The 16,749-nt window shown below is 42.0% G+C and overlaps 5 protein-coding genes across 5 annotated transcripts; 2 read left to right on the forward strand and 3 right to left on the reverse strand.

Annotated features, from left to right (window-relative positions):
* Window positions 1-2,082: 2,082 nt before the first annotated feature.
* On the reverse strand, window positions 2,083-2,812 carry BGW36DRAFT_390398 (Asp hemolysin-like protein). Its single transcript, XM_046217474.1, has 2 exons — window positions 2,646-2,812; window positions 2,083-2,593 (listed from the first exon to the last, which is right to left on the reverse strand). Exons 1-2 carry the CDS (start codon window positions 2,732-2,734, stop codon window positions 2,266-2,268), a joined length of 417 nt encoding a protein of 138 aa, XP_046066506.1. The 5' UTR covers window positions 2,735-2,812; the 3' UTR covers window positions 2,083-2,265.
* Window positions 2,813-3,442: 630 nt separating this feature from the next.
* Window positions 3,443-4,337, reverse strand: BGW36DRAFT_390399 (uncharacterized protein). The gene is made up of 3 exons (XM_046217475.1): window positions 4,105-4,337; window positions 3,901-4,031; window positions 3,443-3,835 (listed from the first exon to the last, which is right to left on the reverse strand). The coding sequence occupies exons 1-3, from the start codon at window positions 4,205-4,207 to the stop codon at window positions 3,725-3,727; spliced, it is 345 nt and encodes a 114-aa protein (XP_046066507.1). The 5' UTR covers window positions 4,208-4,337; the 3' UTR covers window positions 3,443-3,724.
* Window positions 4,338-5,409: 1,072 nt separating this feature from the next.
* Window positions 5,410-7,339, reverse strand: BGW36DRAFT_412044 (ankyrin repeat-containing domain protein). The gene has a single exon (XM_046219196.1). It carries the CDS (start codon window positions 7,277-7,279, stop codon window positions 5,609-5,611), a length of 1,671 nt encoding a protein of 556 aa, XP_046066508.1. The 5' UTR covers window positions 7,280-7,339; the 3' UTR covers window positions 5,410-5,608.
* A 2,863-nt stretch (window positions 7,340-10,202) lies between these two features.
* On the forward strand, window positions 10,203-11,530 carry BGW36DRAFT_433178 (uncharacterized protein; the record flags this gene model as incomplete). Its single annotated transcript, XM_046221235.1, has 2 exons — window positions 10,203-10,627; window positions 10,678-11,530. 2 exons carry the CDS (start codon window positions 10,203-10,205, stop codon window positions 11,528-11,530), a joined length of 1,278 nt encoding a protein of 425 aa, XP_046066509.1.
* A 3,168-nt stretch (window positions 11,531-14,698) lies between these two features.
* Window positions 14,699-15,981, forward strand: BGW36DRAFT_307685 (putative glycosyl hydrolase, family 18; the record flags this gene model as incomplete). Its single annotated transcript, XM_046212258.1, has 2 exons — window positions 14,699-14,850; window positions 14,913-15,981. The coding sequence occupies 2 exons, from the start codon at window positions 14,699-14,701 to the stop codon at window positions 15,979-15,981; spliced, it is 1,221 nt and encodes a 406-aa protein (XP_046066510.1).
* Between the last annotated feature and the right edge of the window lie 768 nt (window positions 15,982-16,749).

A 16,749-nucleotide genomic window follows, 5' to 3' on the forward strand; every position in this document is an offset into this window, starting at 1 on the left:
ACGACTGCCAATTGACTGTAGTGTCTACGTGGGTGGTTCTTCGTGATTGGATATCTCTATGAGGCGTCGGTAAAGGTTGCCCATTTGCATTTTCCGCCCCGTCATGGTACATTATGTGTAGACAGGGTGAAATCATACCGTCCTTCGACCTGTTCAATTTTTTTTTGGGATCTCCTTGTCATGTATAAAGTATTTGACTCTGACTCCACATGGAAATTTGACGCTCCTTTGTGATACAGCCAGCAAAGGTGATTATAATGGTGAGATATTCATTCTCGAGGGCAACGGATAACACTCGAGACTCTAAAAGAAGATGCTAGCGTGGGAAACATGTACCTGCCGGGAGAGCAATGAATCATCTTGATATCGGACAATGACATCGAAAATGGCCCCAGGATCAAAATATCTGAACATTGTCAGTTCACTCGTGGGAAAATACACAAGATACAGTATACACCGTCAATCCTGGTCTGAGAGCCGTTAATGAATCAAGAGTAGAGGTAAGCCTAATGGTAAGAATATACTGCAGTTCCCCGTGTCAAAAATTATCAAATTTCCGTTTAAACTCCCCGGTGACACTGTAATATAAAATGACGAAGCGTATCTGTTAAATAATGTAATAGTATCTCCGAAATTATCTCTTCCGAGAAAGCTACTTTTCGGTCACCCTATGTAGTAACACGCAGTTCGATTCCAGTATACACGATCTTGTTGTCAGTACATGATAGTATCGCAATAAGTGGTGTAACTGGCTAGGTAACTGCACTCAGTGGGTGGGGTGACTACGTCTCACGATGAATACATTTTGTTCCCTAATCATCGTTCTTCCGCCTCTCAGCCACGGTTGCGTACCGAATATACCGTGTCGAGCTATTGTATGATCGACGTACTACTTCCTCCATTTATAGACATATATAGCAGCTAGGATTTTTGTCGCTTGACCAAAAAGTTATGCGCTATCAGATGGATCGCAAGCTGCGCTGAAATTAGTATCAGATGGACCGGGTCACACAATTTGAATTCACATCCGAAATATACGCAAGAGGCTCGTAACAAATTGGCTAACAAGATCACATAGACTATGACACATTTTCGAGGAAAACAGCTACCGAATAGGCTCTTTAGCAACGACGCAGAACAGGATTAAGATGAAAGCACGGGCTATATAGTTCTTAGGGTAGGTTTAGATGAGCATATATTATTGGGCTGGAGATTGGACTGAATTACACAAGCCACTAACCCTATGCTGTAGAATACGTAGTGAATATTCCAAGCACTTGAACCCTCTACACATATAAATATAAATACTCCATAGAGACATCATATGATGAGGTGGGTGGGATGTGGAACTTCTTCATTATCCCAAGTTTCGGTATAAGTCAACCGCGCGCAGAACTAGTTGATTCTATGTGCTTTTGTGGCCAATCTTTGACTTTTTAGCAAGTAAATTTCATATAAATTAGTCAAAGTTCGTCGGATAAAACGAGAGCCCTGGCTTTCGCTCAATATGGACCTAGTACCTAAGCAAAGTCTCCTTGCACCAATGACGGGTGATTTTATAGCCTGGAGTGGGGCTCACTAGCAGGAAGACCTAATATCCAAAAAAGTAAAGAAAAAGAAAAAATAAGCCCTTTAACCAGTCAGAATTATACTAGATACGTCTCCGTGGCTCTGTAATACCTTATCACCAGGTTTAAATAGGTTTGAACATGATGCTTCCTATGGTAACTATCATTTCTGAAGTAAATAATGAAAGTGGTTTCTAGATAGATGAGTTTTGCAGCGAAGAACTTGCAGATAGGCGATGAAAGAATGGATAACCGTGATCGTGAGGATCGAATACTAAGCAAACTGGGTTTAATAGCATATTTTTTTGAATGTGACGAGCCACATCTTAAATCAGGAGGCAGTCCATCTTCTTTGGAGCCTCTGGTTTCACCGCAAAGTGCTCTTATTTCTAACGTTGTATATATGGCGGAGCCTTAACTACCCGTCTTCTGTATGATATACGGTCGAAATGACTTGGTGCCTTCTAGTAGGACTCTTACCATGCATCTCATGTTACTTAAATGTCTATAGAATTTTCTATTTAGGTTAATGGAGACGAGAGTTAATTAATGCCGGTTAAATCTGAGAGCAGGAGATGCTCTGTAGTCCTAAGCAATCCCATATAGAAACTCAATTGCTGAATTATCACTCCTATTTATAATTTTTTGTGTCAACAGACATTGAGAGAGACAGGAAATACAGTAGTACAGCAGCATGTCACATCTCCAGGATAGACACCGGGACTTCTCCCATGATACCGGATCGATTCCATTTGCCAATATCGACTTGGTATCTTGGGTTCAGATTACTCGTTAAAAAAGCATTTTGTTTTCCAGGTTCCATAGAAGCTCTCCAAGTAAGGGTACAAATTTTAGTATCCCTCACATCGTCAACTAGATCGAGAGAGCCTTGAGTTCCTGACATAGAGCCGGCCTCGCCACAGGAGCAAATACTCCGTCTGCCGCCGTTGTGACGGACGCTTGTATCATCCACATCATCGGTTGTCAGAACATCATTTGGATTGCCTTCTACGTAGAATTCTCCGCTGCTCAGTGGTGTTAGAAGACGGCCCACGTAACCGCCGGCGAGGTAAATACCTTTGCAATTGAGAATTTTCAATACGAATGTCATATTTCATGTCATCCGTAAGTAGGATGCTGAGGTATTGCTGGTCCGCAGAGGCCATATTGACTTCGGAGGTTTGTAAAAGCCGGTAGTGTGTTCCAATTAGTAAATGTAATTAATTAATGAACAGCCCATATTCAAACGACTAGTTTCCTTCCGGGGGGAGGGATGGGCACTAATATATGTTAACAGGACGATCGGGAATCTATGACGAATATCCTACCGAAGACATGGGTGACCAGTCCTAAAGCAGTATACAATTACATCATCCTAGGGAAAAGGGTTTGCTGATGTCGGTTGAATTAAGACACTGAAATTCGTTAGCTTCTATTAATATTAGTAGACTAGCTACGCCATTACAGTAACTGACCATACTCTTCTGTACTTTATGATTTATAACAACCAAGTGCCTTGACGTATTTATAAAAGGAGCGTTAGCTCAGATATTTTTAGATGAAATATTATTACAGTTCTAGGATCACCGAACTGCTTCCCAGTATTCTCGATTTAATGAGTCGTAATGAGCCCAGCACAGCATACCATAACCCAGATAGGACCATTAACACTCAGCCGAAAATAATAAAAGCTAATACGAGAACTTTCAGAGTCTAGCCCAGTTCTCTAGAATAACAACATATGTTGAGGAACCTTTGCTTGGGAAAAATAAATTAAATGGTGGTGAGTGACGTAACTTTGACGGGTGTGAGCGGTTGTAGCCTGACTACTCAGCAACGCCTACTAGGTGACCGTGCCGTTTGCATGATAGCCAGCCAGATCACTCAAAACCTCGTTCTTAGATTTTTACAGATAAACACCATAAAATTACATAATGATCGGTCCCTCACAGAAACAACATAGATTCTTAGCAATACTTGACCCCAAGACTTTTCCGCATGTATGACCTGACCAACGCGAAAACTCCCAGGCAATTCCTCTTACCCTTTTCTTCCGCTCCAACCCCAGTACGCGTGTAGCAATCTGTCAAAGTAAACACCATAAAGTTAAACAGTGAAACTCGAAATCTAGGCTGAAAGGAGCCAACATCGACAATCTACATATCGTCCAGTCGCGGTTCAGGCTCTGCCTCAGACACAGGTCCTTGTTTTTTCTTTAACGTGGACGACTGTGTTTCGAATTTGATATCATCACGGTCGGCTTTCACCTACGCAGTATCAGTGCCCAGTCATAAAGGTTTAGAACAAACAATATGAAAATTTCATAACATACTGCAGCTTCGCTAGAACCAGCAGCTTTCTCCGTCGGTTTTCTTGTATTTTCCACGCTTTTATTCTCCTTTCCTGCCTCTGCTATGAACTCTGGATCATCAAAGTTGTCTGGGAAGGAAGAAGAAACGAATACTAGGAGAAGAGGATTAGCCTGTTGAGATAGGCATGAGATAAGAAGTATAGCAGAAAGAGGGTGGCGACTTACGTTCGCCCTTCGGTGTGGCGGTTTTCTGGTGAATATAGGCACAAGCCAGTCGATTAATGGAAAAAGGGGTCATAACCCGACGTGTCACTGAGATTATCTGCATGATGATCGTCAATCATATAGATAAGTTATGCGTGAATACATTATATACAGCCAAATATCAACATGTGTAACAATTTTTGACTAAATAGTGAAACTGCTCTTGTTATCTCGTGATCGGCTGGGAAATGATGATGTCAATGGCTCGGCAGTTAGCCACTGCAGACGCTGATATTCGTGAACTTTATTCGAGTCCTGCCTAATTCTATGATTAATTATGTAGGGTAATTATGTGGAACGAGTCCTATGATGTGTGACTTTCACTGGTCAAGGCTTTACATCTACTAAGTGGTAGGATTACATAGGAATTGAATAGACTCAGTGGTATCTACCATCTCCACCCGCGAAGAACGAAACAAGGAGCTATAGATAATGGTATAAAAATGTTAGCTGTCATAAATCAAACTCGTGTTATATTATCGTTGATCCAATCGTTTACGGATTGATGACTAGAAAAGTGCATTCCTGATTAATATTTCTACAAGACTACTCGCACGTTGTTCCGAAACCAGCCTGCATAAAACTAATCGAAGGACGGAAATGTTTTCTTAAAGCAAGCTATTCGCCACAGATCTGGATACACTCTAATTGTCAATGGCTGAGGTATGATGCGGTCTTTGAACTACGATATATTGAAGGTTAATAAAATTTAACAAAAATCCTGAAGTATCCAGTTCTTCAAGACCATATACTTGTAGAATGGCTACCTGCGAGATTATAATTCTCGTACTCCTGATATCGAATGCCCGACGAGCCGTTCTCGCCGGGGTATGTTGGCCGGCCAAGGACCGTCGATTCCTCCTTGGGGGGTTGATGCGCGACTTTGTAGGTTTTCTTTTCTAATTCTACAGTACCTGAAGCCTTTGTCCCACACATCCTCCATATTTGTTTCTTTTCTTGCCTTCGGTTTAAACAAACGCTAACCTAACTTAATAAAGGGAATATGGCTCCATGACCAGAATATCTTCTCGGCGAGTGTTCTTCATCAACTATGGCCAGATCTGCCTGACCTTAGTGGTACATGGAGAATGTCGAGATTCAATGCCCGGAAAGGGCTGCGGCCGGTGAGTGGTGCCTTGGACTCCAGGGATGCTGGTTTCTGTAGTTTCAACTCAAACATGACTTAGATACGTGAGAAGAGCCTCATTGGATATAAGAAACATCTTTAGCCTCTAGATGTGGTAATCAATTTAATCAATATTCTAAGTCCTGCGTGCTTCATTTTGCCAAGTGTCATAATGCGTAGCAAAATAATTACTCAGTGTCGTTCCCAATAGTCTGTATACACCTCAGCCTTGATTATCTATAACATTCGAAGCATTGCATTATATAACGATTTTCTCACCATTCTATTCTACATCCTGGCGCCGTCTTAATCTGGAAACTGGGGCTGTGCAGTCATGGCTCATCGATGATTGGTTGATATACGGCTCAACCGTTCCTGCTCTTCGTGGCGCCACTTGTTTCGCGTTTCCTCCTGTAACTGTTGTGGTGTCTTGCCATCTGCATTCTTTTCGTTCATGCTAAGCTCATCACCGGCTTCTTTTAAGGCTTTCATCATCTCATCTTGTGCTCTAATCTTTGCATCCAGCGGGACGTGCCAATCAATATCCTGTTCGTACTTGTTGGGAAACACCTTCCCCTGTGCAGCCTGGTGAAGTGGTGTATCGCCTCTTGAATTCTTCACCCTCATGCAGGCGCCACAGCTAAGCAGAGCCCGCACAGCGTCGACTTGACGTAAGTTTATCGCCATTTGGTTGAGTGGGGTATTTCCATGTATATCAATATCATTGATGTTGGCACCATGAGCCACCAGGCGTTCTATTATCACTGGATCTATAGCTTCACCATCCTGTGTGAATCCTAACAAATGCAACATATTTAGACCATCTTGATTGCATATATTTCCATCTGCTCCATACTCAAATAAGATTTTCAAAACACTCAAATGCTGATTAATACGTTCTCTGAAGCCTAAGACTGCATACCATAAAGCATTGTACCCTTTATGATCTCGAGCATTGATTGTGTCCTGATCGATGGTTAAAAGTAGCTTGATTGTATTGGCCACCTGTGTAACAATTTCATTACGAGGAAGCATATAGTAATGTTCTGGAGCATCAGCTCCTCGTGCAGCCCAGTGAAGGGGCAGACGACCGGCGCTGTCGCTGAACAAAACCATTTCCGCAACAGTAGCCTTATCCCCACGATGATCAAACAGGGCCTGGACACCGTCAAGATTCGCATGAAGACTTCCAAGATGAAGTGGAGTAACACCATGTGCTATTTCATCCTCAGGTTGACTTGAAAAGAAATTGATCCAATGTACTGTCGTAGCGTGCATGTCCGCACCTTCGGCAATGAGTCGTTTTACTAAATCATAACTGGCTCTCGAAATAGCCAAGCTGAGGACTGTGTATGAAATATCTTGTCCATTGAGATCAGATGTCAACACATCTCGAGCAGAAGCTCCTCTGTCAAGGAGCTGATTCATGAGCTCTTCAGCACGAGTCTGTTGGGAACTGATTGCAAGGTCATCTTCCGGCTCGAAGCCGGGTGGCCAATATGTGAAGGAAAAAGCAGTTGAGAGCAGTGGGGTGTTGCCATCTTTACGCCACATGCTAGAATCATCTCTGGCGTGGAGGCTTGCCAGTGCAGGTTGGGTATCCAAAAGAAATAGAGCAGTCTCGACCCGAGCATTTAAGCACGCCACGTTAAGCAGCCGAAATTTTCGTTTTGCAAGTGGTATCATGTCAGCGTCGGTTAAATGAGCGTTGTAATATTTAAGAAGAAGGCAAAGTGCTTTAGTACTCCCAGACTCTGCAGCAACGTAAAATGGGTCCCAGTAGTGTACCTCAACATGACCGAAGGTAGCACGAGCACTGTTCTCCAAATATTGGGCTAATTTAGCCACATCATTGTATCGCACAATATCATTCAGAAGGCCGCCGTAAGGTTCTTCATAGAGGACTGCACCGTCGTCATCGACAACCCCAACGTCATAAGCTTCCTCATGAAATTCATGATAGCATTGATATTTCGATGTTGGTAGTTTTTCACCAGCTTGTGCTGACATGGTGTCTGGCCTAGTTCTCCTCGGCTATGAGGAAGCGACTTTGCGATTAGAAGAAGCCGGCAGATTACGGGAACGAAAAAAAAGAAAACCATTATAAATGTCGCCTAGGTCAAGACAACTTAAATAGAAAAGTCCAGGGTCCAGCGCACAGACCAGTCGTAGGAATATTAGTTAATGTATGCTCTATTAAGATTACTTCAGTCATAAATTAGCATTAAGTGGAAATTTAATTAGATAAGAGCACAAGCCTGTTTACTAGCGAAAGGATGATTCTTTGCCTTGTTTCGGATTAAGATCATAATTATTTTACGGAAAAGGGAATTTACATAGCACTAATATTCCCTAGTCGGTATCCTTGAATTGACCGACTACTAAGCTACTTAACTTGTTGCAACCGCGGCTACTGGAGTACTGCCGATGATTGACGTGATGGCCAGTTGGTCCTGATATATACATACGTGTACGCAAACAAACGTTTGGAAGCCACGAGCACGAATAATATGACACTAGCATAACCAGTATTATGTATTTTGTTAAGATATGATTGTAGCTAGCTTATATCAACCCTCAAACCCTAAATACAATCAATACCTATCTTTCATGTCCATCATTCCGCCGATTTAACCACCCTCACATAAAGCTGTAGGCTGCAGGTGCCAAATCTAGCAACTAGAAGAGAACTGTTGCGAAGAACTTGAATTAGACACAATTACCCTATGGGTTTTCTTTCTTATGCCTGACCGTTCACCTCAGCTTGGTTTGCCTATGGAGATGGGACGACTCAAATTGGCGCGCGAAGCACCATCATTTGTCCTAGCCATTGCTTGTCACTGCCTCATTCTTTCTGGAATACGATTTCAAGGCTTCGGATGAACAAAGCGGAGAAGAAAGAAAACGAACCACACTCCTGTCTACAGAACCATGGATCCCAACATGAGACTTCTTGCTAAGATTACTAATGTTAGGTAAGCAGACAGTCAGGAACACTGGTAAGTGTGTTGATATTGTTTATTAGGCTGAACACGCTGACTGTCAAGGTCCACAATGCAGACCACAACCCTCGGGAAACTGCTTCGAGGATAGCCACTTTGACTGGTGCGTTAGTCATCAGAGTATGGTCATTAGAGATCAGGATATCTACTGCTATCAGGGTGCAAATGGAAACGATTGCAGCATTGCCATATGGCTGTATCCCTCCCATATCGAATTAAAGTTCATGTTATAAACAAGCTACATGCTCCCGCGCCATATCACAACCACCTTAGTTAACCCGTAAGGAAGTTTCTACCACACGAAGAGGAAGCCAATGAAACTGGACAGTTGTAGCGACTAGTTCTAGCCGATCACGGGCCGTAGTGCCTTGTGATGGTTGTCCGTTGCCGACGGTATCTTTTATATACTGTTCATTTACTTGGGCAAGAGGGATAATTTGGTGTTTGCGTTGTGTACTATTGAAATCATAATTGCGCTTGAATTCAAGGAAAACCCCTGTCGCTGTCGTTCTAGCTACATGGATAAATTTTCCAACCCTGCCCGTGACACTAGAAGGGACAAAAACGGCAAAATGAGCAGGTCTCGCGCCATTGGAAAAAATGCCAAATAGATTGTATGAGACATTCTTCTGTATTGCAGAAGAAATGATATTCCCTAGGTAAGGAAGGCAAACACAGCGTGAAGAATCCAAAGAACTGAGTGATTTATACGGCGTATAGACATTTGGTGATTGAGTTCCTGGGCTTATATGCGCTTTTCTCATTACAATCAATGGCCATGAGTTGGACTTTCCATGGTTTAAGCGCCCATATCTCGATCAGGACCCAAGCATGTTTGAGTGCGCCGCGATCTGATAACTCTTTGTTATAAGCGATCCAATGTCATCGACTGTTCTAACACCTGGTCTAACGCTCTCGATCTATTTTTAGGTAGGAACGTGATACGACTATACTCACTTGTAAAGATAAAACAACTATGCTAGGTTGGATTTCTAAAATAGGGACCTATTTAGCGAAAGGCAAATAGCACAGCGAGAGTGGCCAGGCGCTATTCTCAGTCGTCACGGCAATCAGCAAGGATAATCTGCTCTCAGTAATTTATGTATATTGAAATGGTCATTACTGTCTTGACATTGGATCACTGAAACAATTAAATGCGTGCTCTATGATAAAACGCGAGTTACCACTAGTGATAAGGTGCTAGCAGCAAGGCATTGGTTTAAAACAAGACGGCTTGGCGGTTAATGAAACATTATTGAGGCGTTGTGGCGGCTAACGTAGTACTAACTAGGCCATACAAGACGCGGGATTAACTTCCCGCCAGCCAATAGACAACCATGCATGCGTTTTTACCGTAAACCAGATCCCATGGTTAACTACATCTAATTAGCCATTACTTTTAATCCTCTGTGGTTTCATCTGCCCGGTCCTTCATATTTCGCATATTGTAGTGCTCACGTTCTGTGTGCTGCTTTCTGGACTCCAGGCTTGGTAGTTTCATTATAAGCGTTTCGAGGGAGAGTTCCAACCAATCGTGTATGGGACAGCCCATGCCGTTACATGCTTGAATCGTAGAGCGCGGTTAAAAGTTGTTTATGATTGGCATCTCCTAGTATCCAGGTTGTTTCAGGATGTTGATATTTCTGGGTGCCCGAGTCTCCGGTTAGTAGTTGGTGAGATCTGCACCTCGCTAACGCTGTGATAATTAAGTCAATGATGGTAAGTCGTGCGCTATCAAGCGCCGATAATTTGATATTTTTAGAATACCATTTGGCAAATAGAATACTTGAGCAGTCGCTAAAGAGAGGCATGCGGTTCCAATGATCCGATGGTCCCAATCAACAAGTATAAGAGGTCGCATAACGCACCCTGGAGTATACGTACCTCGTGCTCTTATTTCCTTCATTGTTCTATACAGAATACCTTTCAACATGGCAGATCCAATTTCTCTTACTGCAGGACTTTTGTCGTTAATTACATTTGCGTTTGGGGCATGTCAGTCACTTTTTCAAGCAGTTGAAGGGTTCCAAAATCAACCTAAAGACATATTCCAACTCAAAAGTCAACTCCAATCCCTCAAAGAAGTTCTGTCCAAGTTGCTCACCCTTTCAACTGACCCTAATGCCGATAATGATACTGATCTAGCTGGGTTGAAACCTCCGCTGCTTGGGTGCGGTGAGGCCTGCAAAGATTTAGAGACACTCATCAAGAAATGCATCAAACACTCAACGGAGGCTAAACCAAGCGTCCGAGATTGGGCAAGGTTGAAAGTTCATGGGGATCGTATAAAGAGTGTTCAAACTGCCCTGTCTATGTACAAAGCGACAATTGGTTTAGCTGTTGGCGCTGCAACACTGTAAGATTCAAAACCATCTTCTTCAATTACCCAGTCTGACTCGTGCAAAGACGCACTACCAGAGTTACCAAGCAGGCTTTAGACGAATATAATGCTCTTATTATTCGAACAACAAAAGACTTGAAAGATCACCTGAATCACGTTGAAATCCGGCTGCAAAATTTACCTTTGCAAGATATCACTGGCCCTGGTGCAGAAGAGAATGAGCTACAGAGATTATTAAAAGAAAAGCACCGAACGGACCAGTGTCTTCATATTTGTCAACAGATCTCGGAGTCGATAAACTGTGGACAGTCTGCTCTTGTTATGAAAGAGTCTTGTCCTCCTGGAAACATGCACTATACCGCAACTACGACACTTGAAGATAGATCTACTGCAGATGAAATGACGTTTCGCTTTCTGAGCAAATGCTCAATGAGTACAAGGGAGGCAGAATTAAAACTTGAACGACGCCTTCATTTCATACAGGACAAACTCAAAAGTTTCCCAGCGGATGTCGTGAATAAACTTGATGAAACAATTACTGAATGTTGCTATCAAGAAGGACAGAAAGATGCTCTTACAGGATGTTTGTCTATCTGTGAGGATGCTGCACGGGTGTCAGACCAAGCTAGAACCAATGTCTTTGAGGATATTTACGCTGCAAAAAAGGCGAAGCAAGTAGTCATATCAGACGTGGGAGACCTTATTTCGGCAAAAAGAGTAAGAGCGGGCCCAAATTCGAGACAATACCTTGGGCAGATATCAAATCCGGCGGTACTACATCTTGACTCGGACGCTGTTGAAGAAGCCAGAGGCCCTTTATCGATTTCACGTACAATTGCGAAGGGATTCAATCGTCCAAATAACCCTATCATGTTATTGTTGCTGGTTATATTGGTGACGATATTTTGGAAGATGTAATTATTAATATTGTTGGACTTATGTAAATCAAGCCAGGTCCATGGAAAGGTTACTTACTATCAAGAAACCGACGTTCTCTATGTTCTTTATTGACATGTATATTTATTGGTTTGAATCGATAACTAGCTATCATCCTAAATTTCCAAAATTTCTCAAATCCAAGTTAAGACGTCTCTGATATTCTGCAAATCGCACTGCAAGTTGTGCAACAGCTATACCCAAGCGACTTTCCTCACCAGGAGATTGAACATTCATACAGCCACATCTGTTTCACCTTACACAATCTGGCGTGTGGGACATTTTGTAGACAAATGGTTCAGGTCTAGATACTGGGGCCTAACAGCAAAGATCAATATAACACTAGCTCACCAACCAGATAGCAAGTCTGTCTCACCACCATGGACCCACGTGCGAGTAAATCGCACAAGCATCAGGAATATATCCAATGAGAACACCTGATTACGTTTACCTACGCGAGCTCTTTATTTAGCTTGGATTTTCTTATTCATGCGCGGTACCATGACAAATTAAAACTCACCTTCACACCTACACCAGGAAGATCGATAAATTATGGATCCCACTAAGCCAGGGTTGGAAAGACTGATCAAAGCCAACTTGGCCAAACAGAGTACAAATCAACTAGCATCATTCGAAACAATTACGTCTAGCTACATTTGTCTTAGTAGCCTTAGCAGATGTCTCTCTGTCTTAGCGGCCCGCCTCAAGTTGGTGCCATCTCAACCATTAAAGCAATGAACTGTAAGAAAATTCAGGCAGATCTAGTCCGCAAATGCATTCGAAATATATTACATGTAATGGTATCCCATGCAGCGGATAATTTGGTCTTTCAGAACTTCGGGACCGTGGGCATGTCCCATAGGAGCCAAGCCTCCACTAAAGCCAGCACTTTGAGAGATGTAAATATGTGTTGCTGCTACACGTACAAAATACACATTTTACTGCAACAACTATCACCCTATAAGTCCATGTGCTCATATTGATTTCATTATATGACATTGCTGATATGTATGACCAGTGTTCATTGACCGGTAATCTTTGTAGGTACTCGTTGACGACTGGAATTGTAGTTTGCAAAGTACAGCAATGTGCACAGCGTGGTTTATATGACAGAGCAGGGGTGGAAGGTTGACATGGTCAAAGATCAATCTGTTCAGTAATATATGATGTTTGGTTCTTCTAAAACTATTCGTGCTGTGTGTAGAGGATTGATGGACTGTGGTACTAAGGCTGTCAATAAGGGTCAGATGGAGTGAATTAACTAAGCAATTCTACATGGAGACAGAGGTTTGGTCCCATTACATCTCACAATTGGTATGGTACAGAGCTCACTTTGTTGCTCTATTATTTCATGGATATAGAATTAGTCTATCGCATTCCTAATTAGAAAATGCCGAACGATTTTCATATTTAAAGGAACGCTAAAAAACGATAACACACAATAGAGAGTAAATAAGGAATAGGTCATGAGTACACACAAAAGAGAACTTAAATTGACAGCTTTTATACAATACTTTAAGCACAAATTGTTTATCCATTATTGGAAGGAAGAGGGGAAGGTCATGGATGTCACAAGAATCGATTTTCTACACTAAATCGGCAGAACTACCTTAGGCTCTTTAATCCCGCGAGTGCTGCATTTGATAGGAACTTCATGCCAGATGGCTCTGATGCTCTAGATTTAAAAATTCTAACTCGTAAAGTGCAAGTACTCTGGCTAATATTATACATTCGTTGTTAAATATCTCCCTTTTGTGTAATCCACCTGCATCCTTAAAATAATACAGAATGAACTACCCTTAATTACAATCATAATTTACTCTTAGAGTCTATGTATTTTCAAAAGTGACCGAATATAGCAGATAAATCTAATCCCTATTTCCGATGAGTCTATTTTTATTTATCGAAAATTGATAGGACTCATTATAGTACGGGCTACAACCACTGCACAGATTTTAATTACCCTAGGAGCTAATGTCCATGCTGAAAACCTAAAGGGGAATATCGCCTTGCATGAAGCAGTGGCTGGAGTGCTCCGGCCGCGGCAAAACCTAGAGGGAAACCAGGAGTATGTAACACCTAACGATCGAATCAAAGCGCAAGATGAGATACTCGAGGCCTTAGAAAAGGACACGGGAGATGACAGAAGCTTAATAGATCAACCCAATGCAGCTGGCATGACACCAAGATGATTACTTGAGGAGATAAGAGCTAGGTGGCAGGATATGACGACCAAATTATCACGACCCGGGTCCAATCAGCAGAGCTAAATATTGTCAATGAAAAATGAATACAACGCCAAAGTAGAAGCTATTAGAAAAAGGAAGGATAATTCAAGGCGTAGGATTATAGAGTAAGAGGTACGCACAAAAATCAGTACAAAACAAGCCAATCTAGCTAGAAGATTCTTAGAATGTTTCACAAACATGAGAATATACTATAATTTCTATTACTATATAGTTCGTTGGGGAAGGGAAGTGGCCGACTCGGATGTGGATTACGTTAGGCACAAGAGTGTCTTAATAAGCAATTTAACATCTTGATCAACTGCAGCATTTAATCCCTCTCCCTCTTTCCTCTATAAAGAAAGAATGAAGAAGACCCTATGTTAGCTAATGACCTAGTGGGTGCGGTAAAACGGCTACGTTACTGAATACTCAGGGTTACATGGGACTACCGAAAGCTGACTGGGGCCAGAAAGACTAGTCATACCCCACGACAATTTTACCTGCATCAAGAAAAGGTGCTTACGGGAAGGATTTATTTTTATTTGCATTTTATACTTAGCGTGAAACCTAGTAGAGCAATTATATCTGCAAATCGGTGCGGATGTTACCAAAAGATAAGCTATTCAGCCTCGGATAACTGTAGTTGCCAAGATACCACAGAGGCAAAATGTATTAATAACGTAGCACTTGACCTGTTCCGATTGCGACTTTATAAAAATTAGATGTATTCCGCTCGTCGTTAAACATCTAAGGTAGACACTCTTTTAGGATGTATCTCTCGGGCCTACTTTCAATCCTGTCGGTCTTTACCGTGGCCTCAGCAAGTGTTCTCGATTACGGGCGCCATATACGCAGGAATTCATCAGAGTCAAGCTCTCCCCGAAATGTGGCATACTATGCCAACTGGGTTAGTGCTATAATTATGCATAATTCAAGAGGAAATACCATTGACGCTTCGAAAATTGACACACAGGACATCTATTCAGCAAAATACTTAGTCACTGATATCCCCGCAAGCAATCTTACCCATATAATATACGCCTTTGCAAACATAAGTTCAACGACTGGCGAGGTGTAAGCCATCTTTAAATCTAAAACATAGTACACAACAAGGACATTAGTCTAATACCACATAGTACTTTAAGCGACAAGTATGCGGATTTGCAATTTCTCTATCCTGGAGATGACGCTTCAGCCACCGGAACAAACGTCTTTGGGAACATCAAACAGCTGTTTCTCCTGAAAAAGAAACAGAGAAATTTGAAGACAATGATTTCTATCGGAGGTGGCACATTCTCATCTAATATGGTTCCCGTTTTAGCTTCAGAGTCTTTGCGAGAAACATTTGCCAAGTCAGCTGTTGATCTCGTATCGAATTTGGGTTTCGACGGCATAGATATCGACTACGAATCTATAAGTAGTTCGGCCCAAGCGGAGCAATTTGTCGATCTCCTGAATAAAACCCGTGCAACTTTAGATGCCTTCGCGGCAAATATAAGTGCACCTCCATTCTCTCTTTCCTTTGCCGCGCCAATGGGATCGTCGTATTATGATTTACTTGATTTCCGTGGAATGGATAAATTTCTTGACTTTTGGAATTTGATGGGTTACGCTTATACCGGATCTTGGAATACCGATTCTGGTCACCAAGCTAGCCTATACAACTCTTCCACGAACCCAATGTCTACTCCAGTCGATTCGAACACAGGAATCAATTATTATATATCTCAAGGAGTAACACCAAGCAAATTAGTCCTAGGTTGTCCTTTGTATGGAGCCTCTTTCAACAATACGTCTGGACCCGGAAAACCTTTTGAAGGTCTCGGCAGTCTGGGTTCTTTCGGACAAGCAGGAATTTGGAATTATAACTCTCTTCCTATTCAGGGTTTCAATGCCACGACCGTCGAACTTCCAGAGATCGGTGCCAGTTATAGCTATGACGCGAAGAGAAGATATATGATCAGTTATGACACGCCTAAGATCGCAGCTATCAAAGCAGAATATGCCAAGAACATGGGCTTGGGCGGTATGATGTGGTGGGAGGTTAGTATGGACAAAACTGGTATTTCCAGCTTGATCAGTGCGGTCGTGGAGAAATATGGTGGAGAGGGTGCCTTGGATCAAAGCTTGAATAACTTGAACTATCCGACAAGCATATACGACAACTTAAGAGCTGGGGCTTCTGAAGATGTGAGCAATACTTAGAATTATCTAACAGTAGCCACTACAAATAATATAATATCTTGTGTCTTGTAAGCGTTTAATCAAGACAAAATTAAGTACTCCCTCTTCATTAGGCGAAAGCCCACCTTTCCTCACCCAACCACATTTTACCAAGCAGAATCAGGATCAATGAATGAGGTACAAAGAACAGAAAACAGCTTTTGGAATAGCCTGCTATATTTGATGTTTTATGGTATGTTTTCGTCCAGTTTACAGAGAGCAAATATGCAAAGTGCTAGGTTGTCACGCGTGTGTAAAACAAATCCTTGGTTTTGTAAAGATTTAGGAAATTATGTATCTCATTTTGATTCTCTACACGAATCAAAGCTGTGATACGAAGCAAGACTGTCCAATCGAAGATAGGATGACTAAATCTATTGTTTTGCACGCGCGCTGCTACGGTGGCCGATAAGCTGTTTAACGACACAATGCACATTTCACTAGTAAACTTTATTAACACACATATTTTCAATATTTCCACATCTAATGTTTTTAGATTCAAAGAATTTACTGCCTCAACATCTACCTGAACGCCTACCTTAAAGCCTACCTAAACACCTATCATAGAACCTACCTGAGCATCTATCTTAAAGCCCGTCTTAAAACCCTCCTCAGCGCCTTTCTTAAATCCTACCTTAGCGTCTATCTCAATGTCTATCTCAATGTCTATCTTAATGCCTACCTTAATGCCTATCTTAATGCCTATCTCAAAGCATACCTCACCACCTTTCTCACCACCTTTCTTACTGC

The sequence above is a fragment of the Talaromyces proteolyticus genome (genome assembly GCF_021365285.1).
Source record: "Talaromyces proteolyticus strain PMI_201 chromosome Unknown BGW36scaffold_14, whole genome shotgun sequence".
Classification (NCBI taxonomy): Eukaryota; Fungi; Ascomycota; class Eurotiomycetes; order Eurotiales; family Trichocomaceae; genus Talaromyces; species Talaromyces proteolyticus.

Bases quoted from the DNA above. Each gene is read 5' to 3' on its own strand.
- BGW36DRAFT_390398 (XM_046217474.1), bottom strand. From the start codon at position 2,734: ATGGCCTCTGCGGACCAGCAATACCTCAGCATCCTACTTACGGATGAC. The intron at 2,594-2,645 runs GTATTTACCTCG...ACCACTGAGCAG, and splicing joins GAAAATTCTCAATTGCAAAG to CGGAGAATTCTACGTAGAAG.
- BGW36DRAFT_412044 (XM_046219196.1), bottom strand. From the start codon at position 7,279: ATGTCAGCACAAGCTGGTGAAAAACTACCAACATCGAAATATCAATGC.
- BGW36DRAFT_390399 (XM_046217475.1), bottom strand. From the start codon at position 4,207: ATGCAGATAATCTCAGTGACACGTCGGGTTATGACCCCTTTTTCCATT. The intron at 4,032-4,104 runs GTAAGTCGCCAC...CTCTTCTCCTAG, and splicing joins CGCCACACCGAAGGGCGAAC to TATTCGTTTCTTCTTCCTTC. The intron at 3,836-3,900 runs GTATGTTATGAA...GATACTGCGTAG, and splicing joins CTGGTTCTAGCGAAGCTGCA to GTGAAAGCCGACCGTGATGA.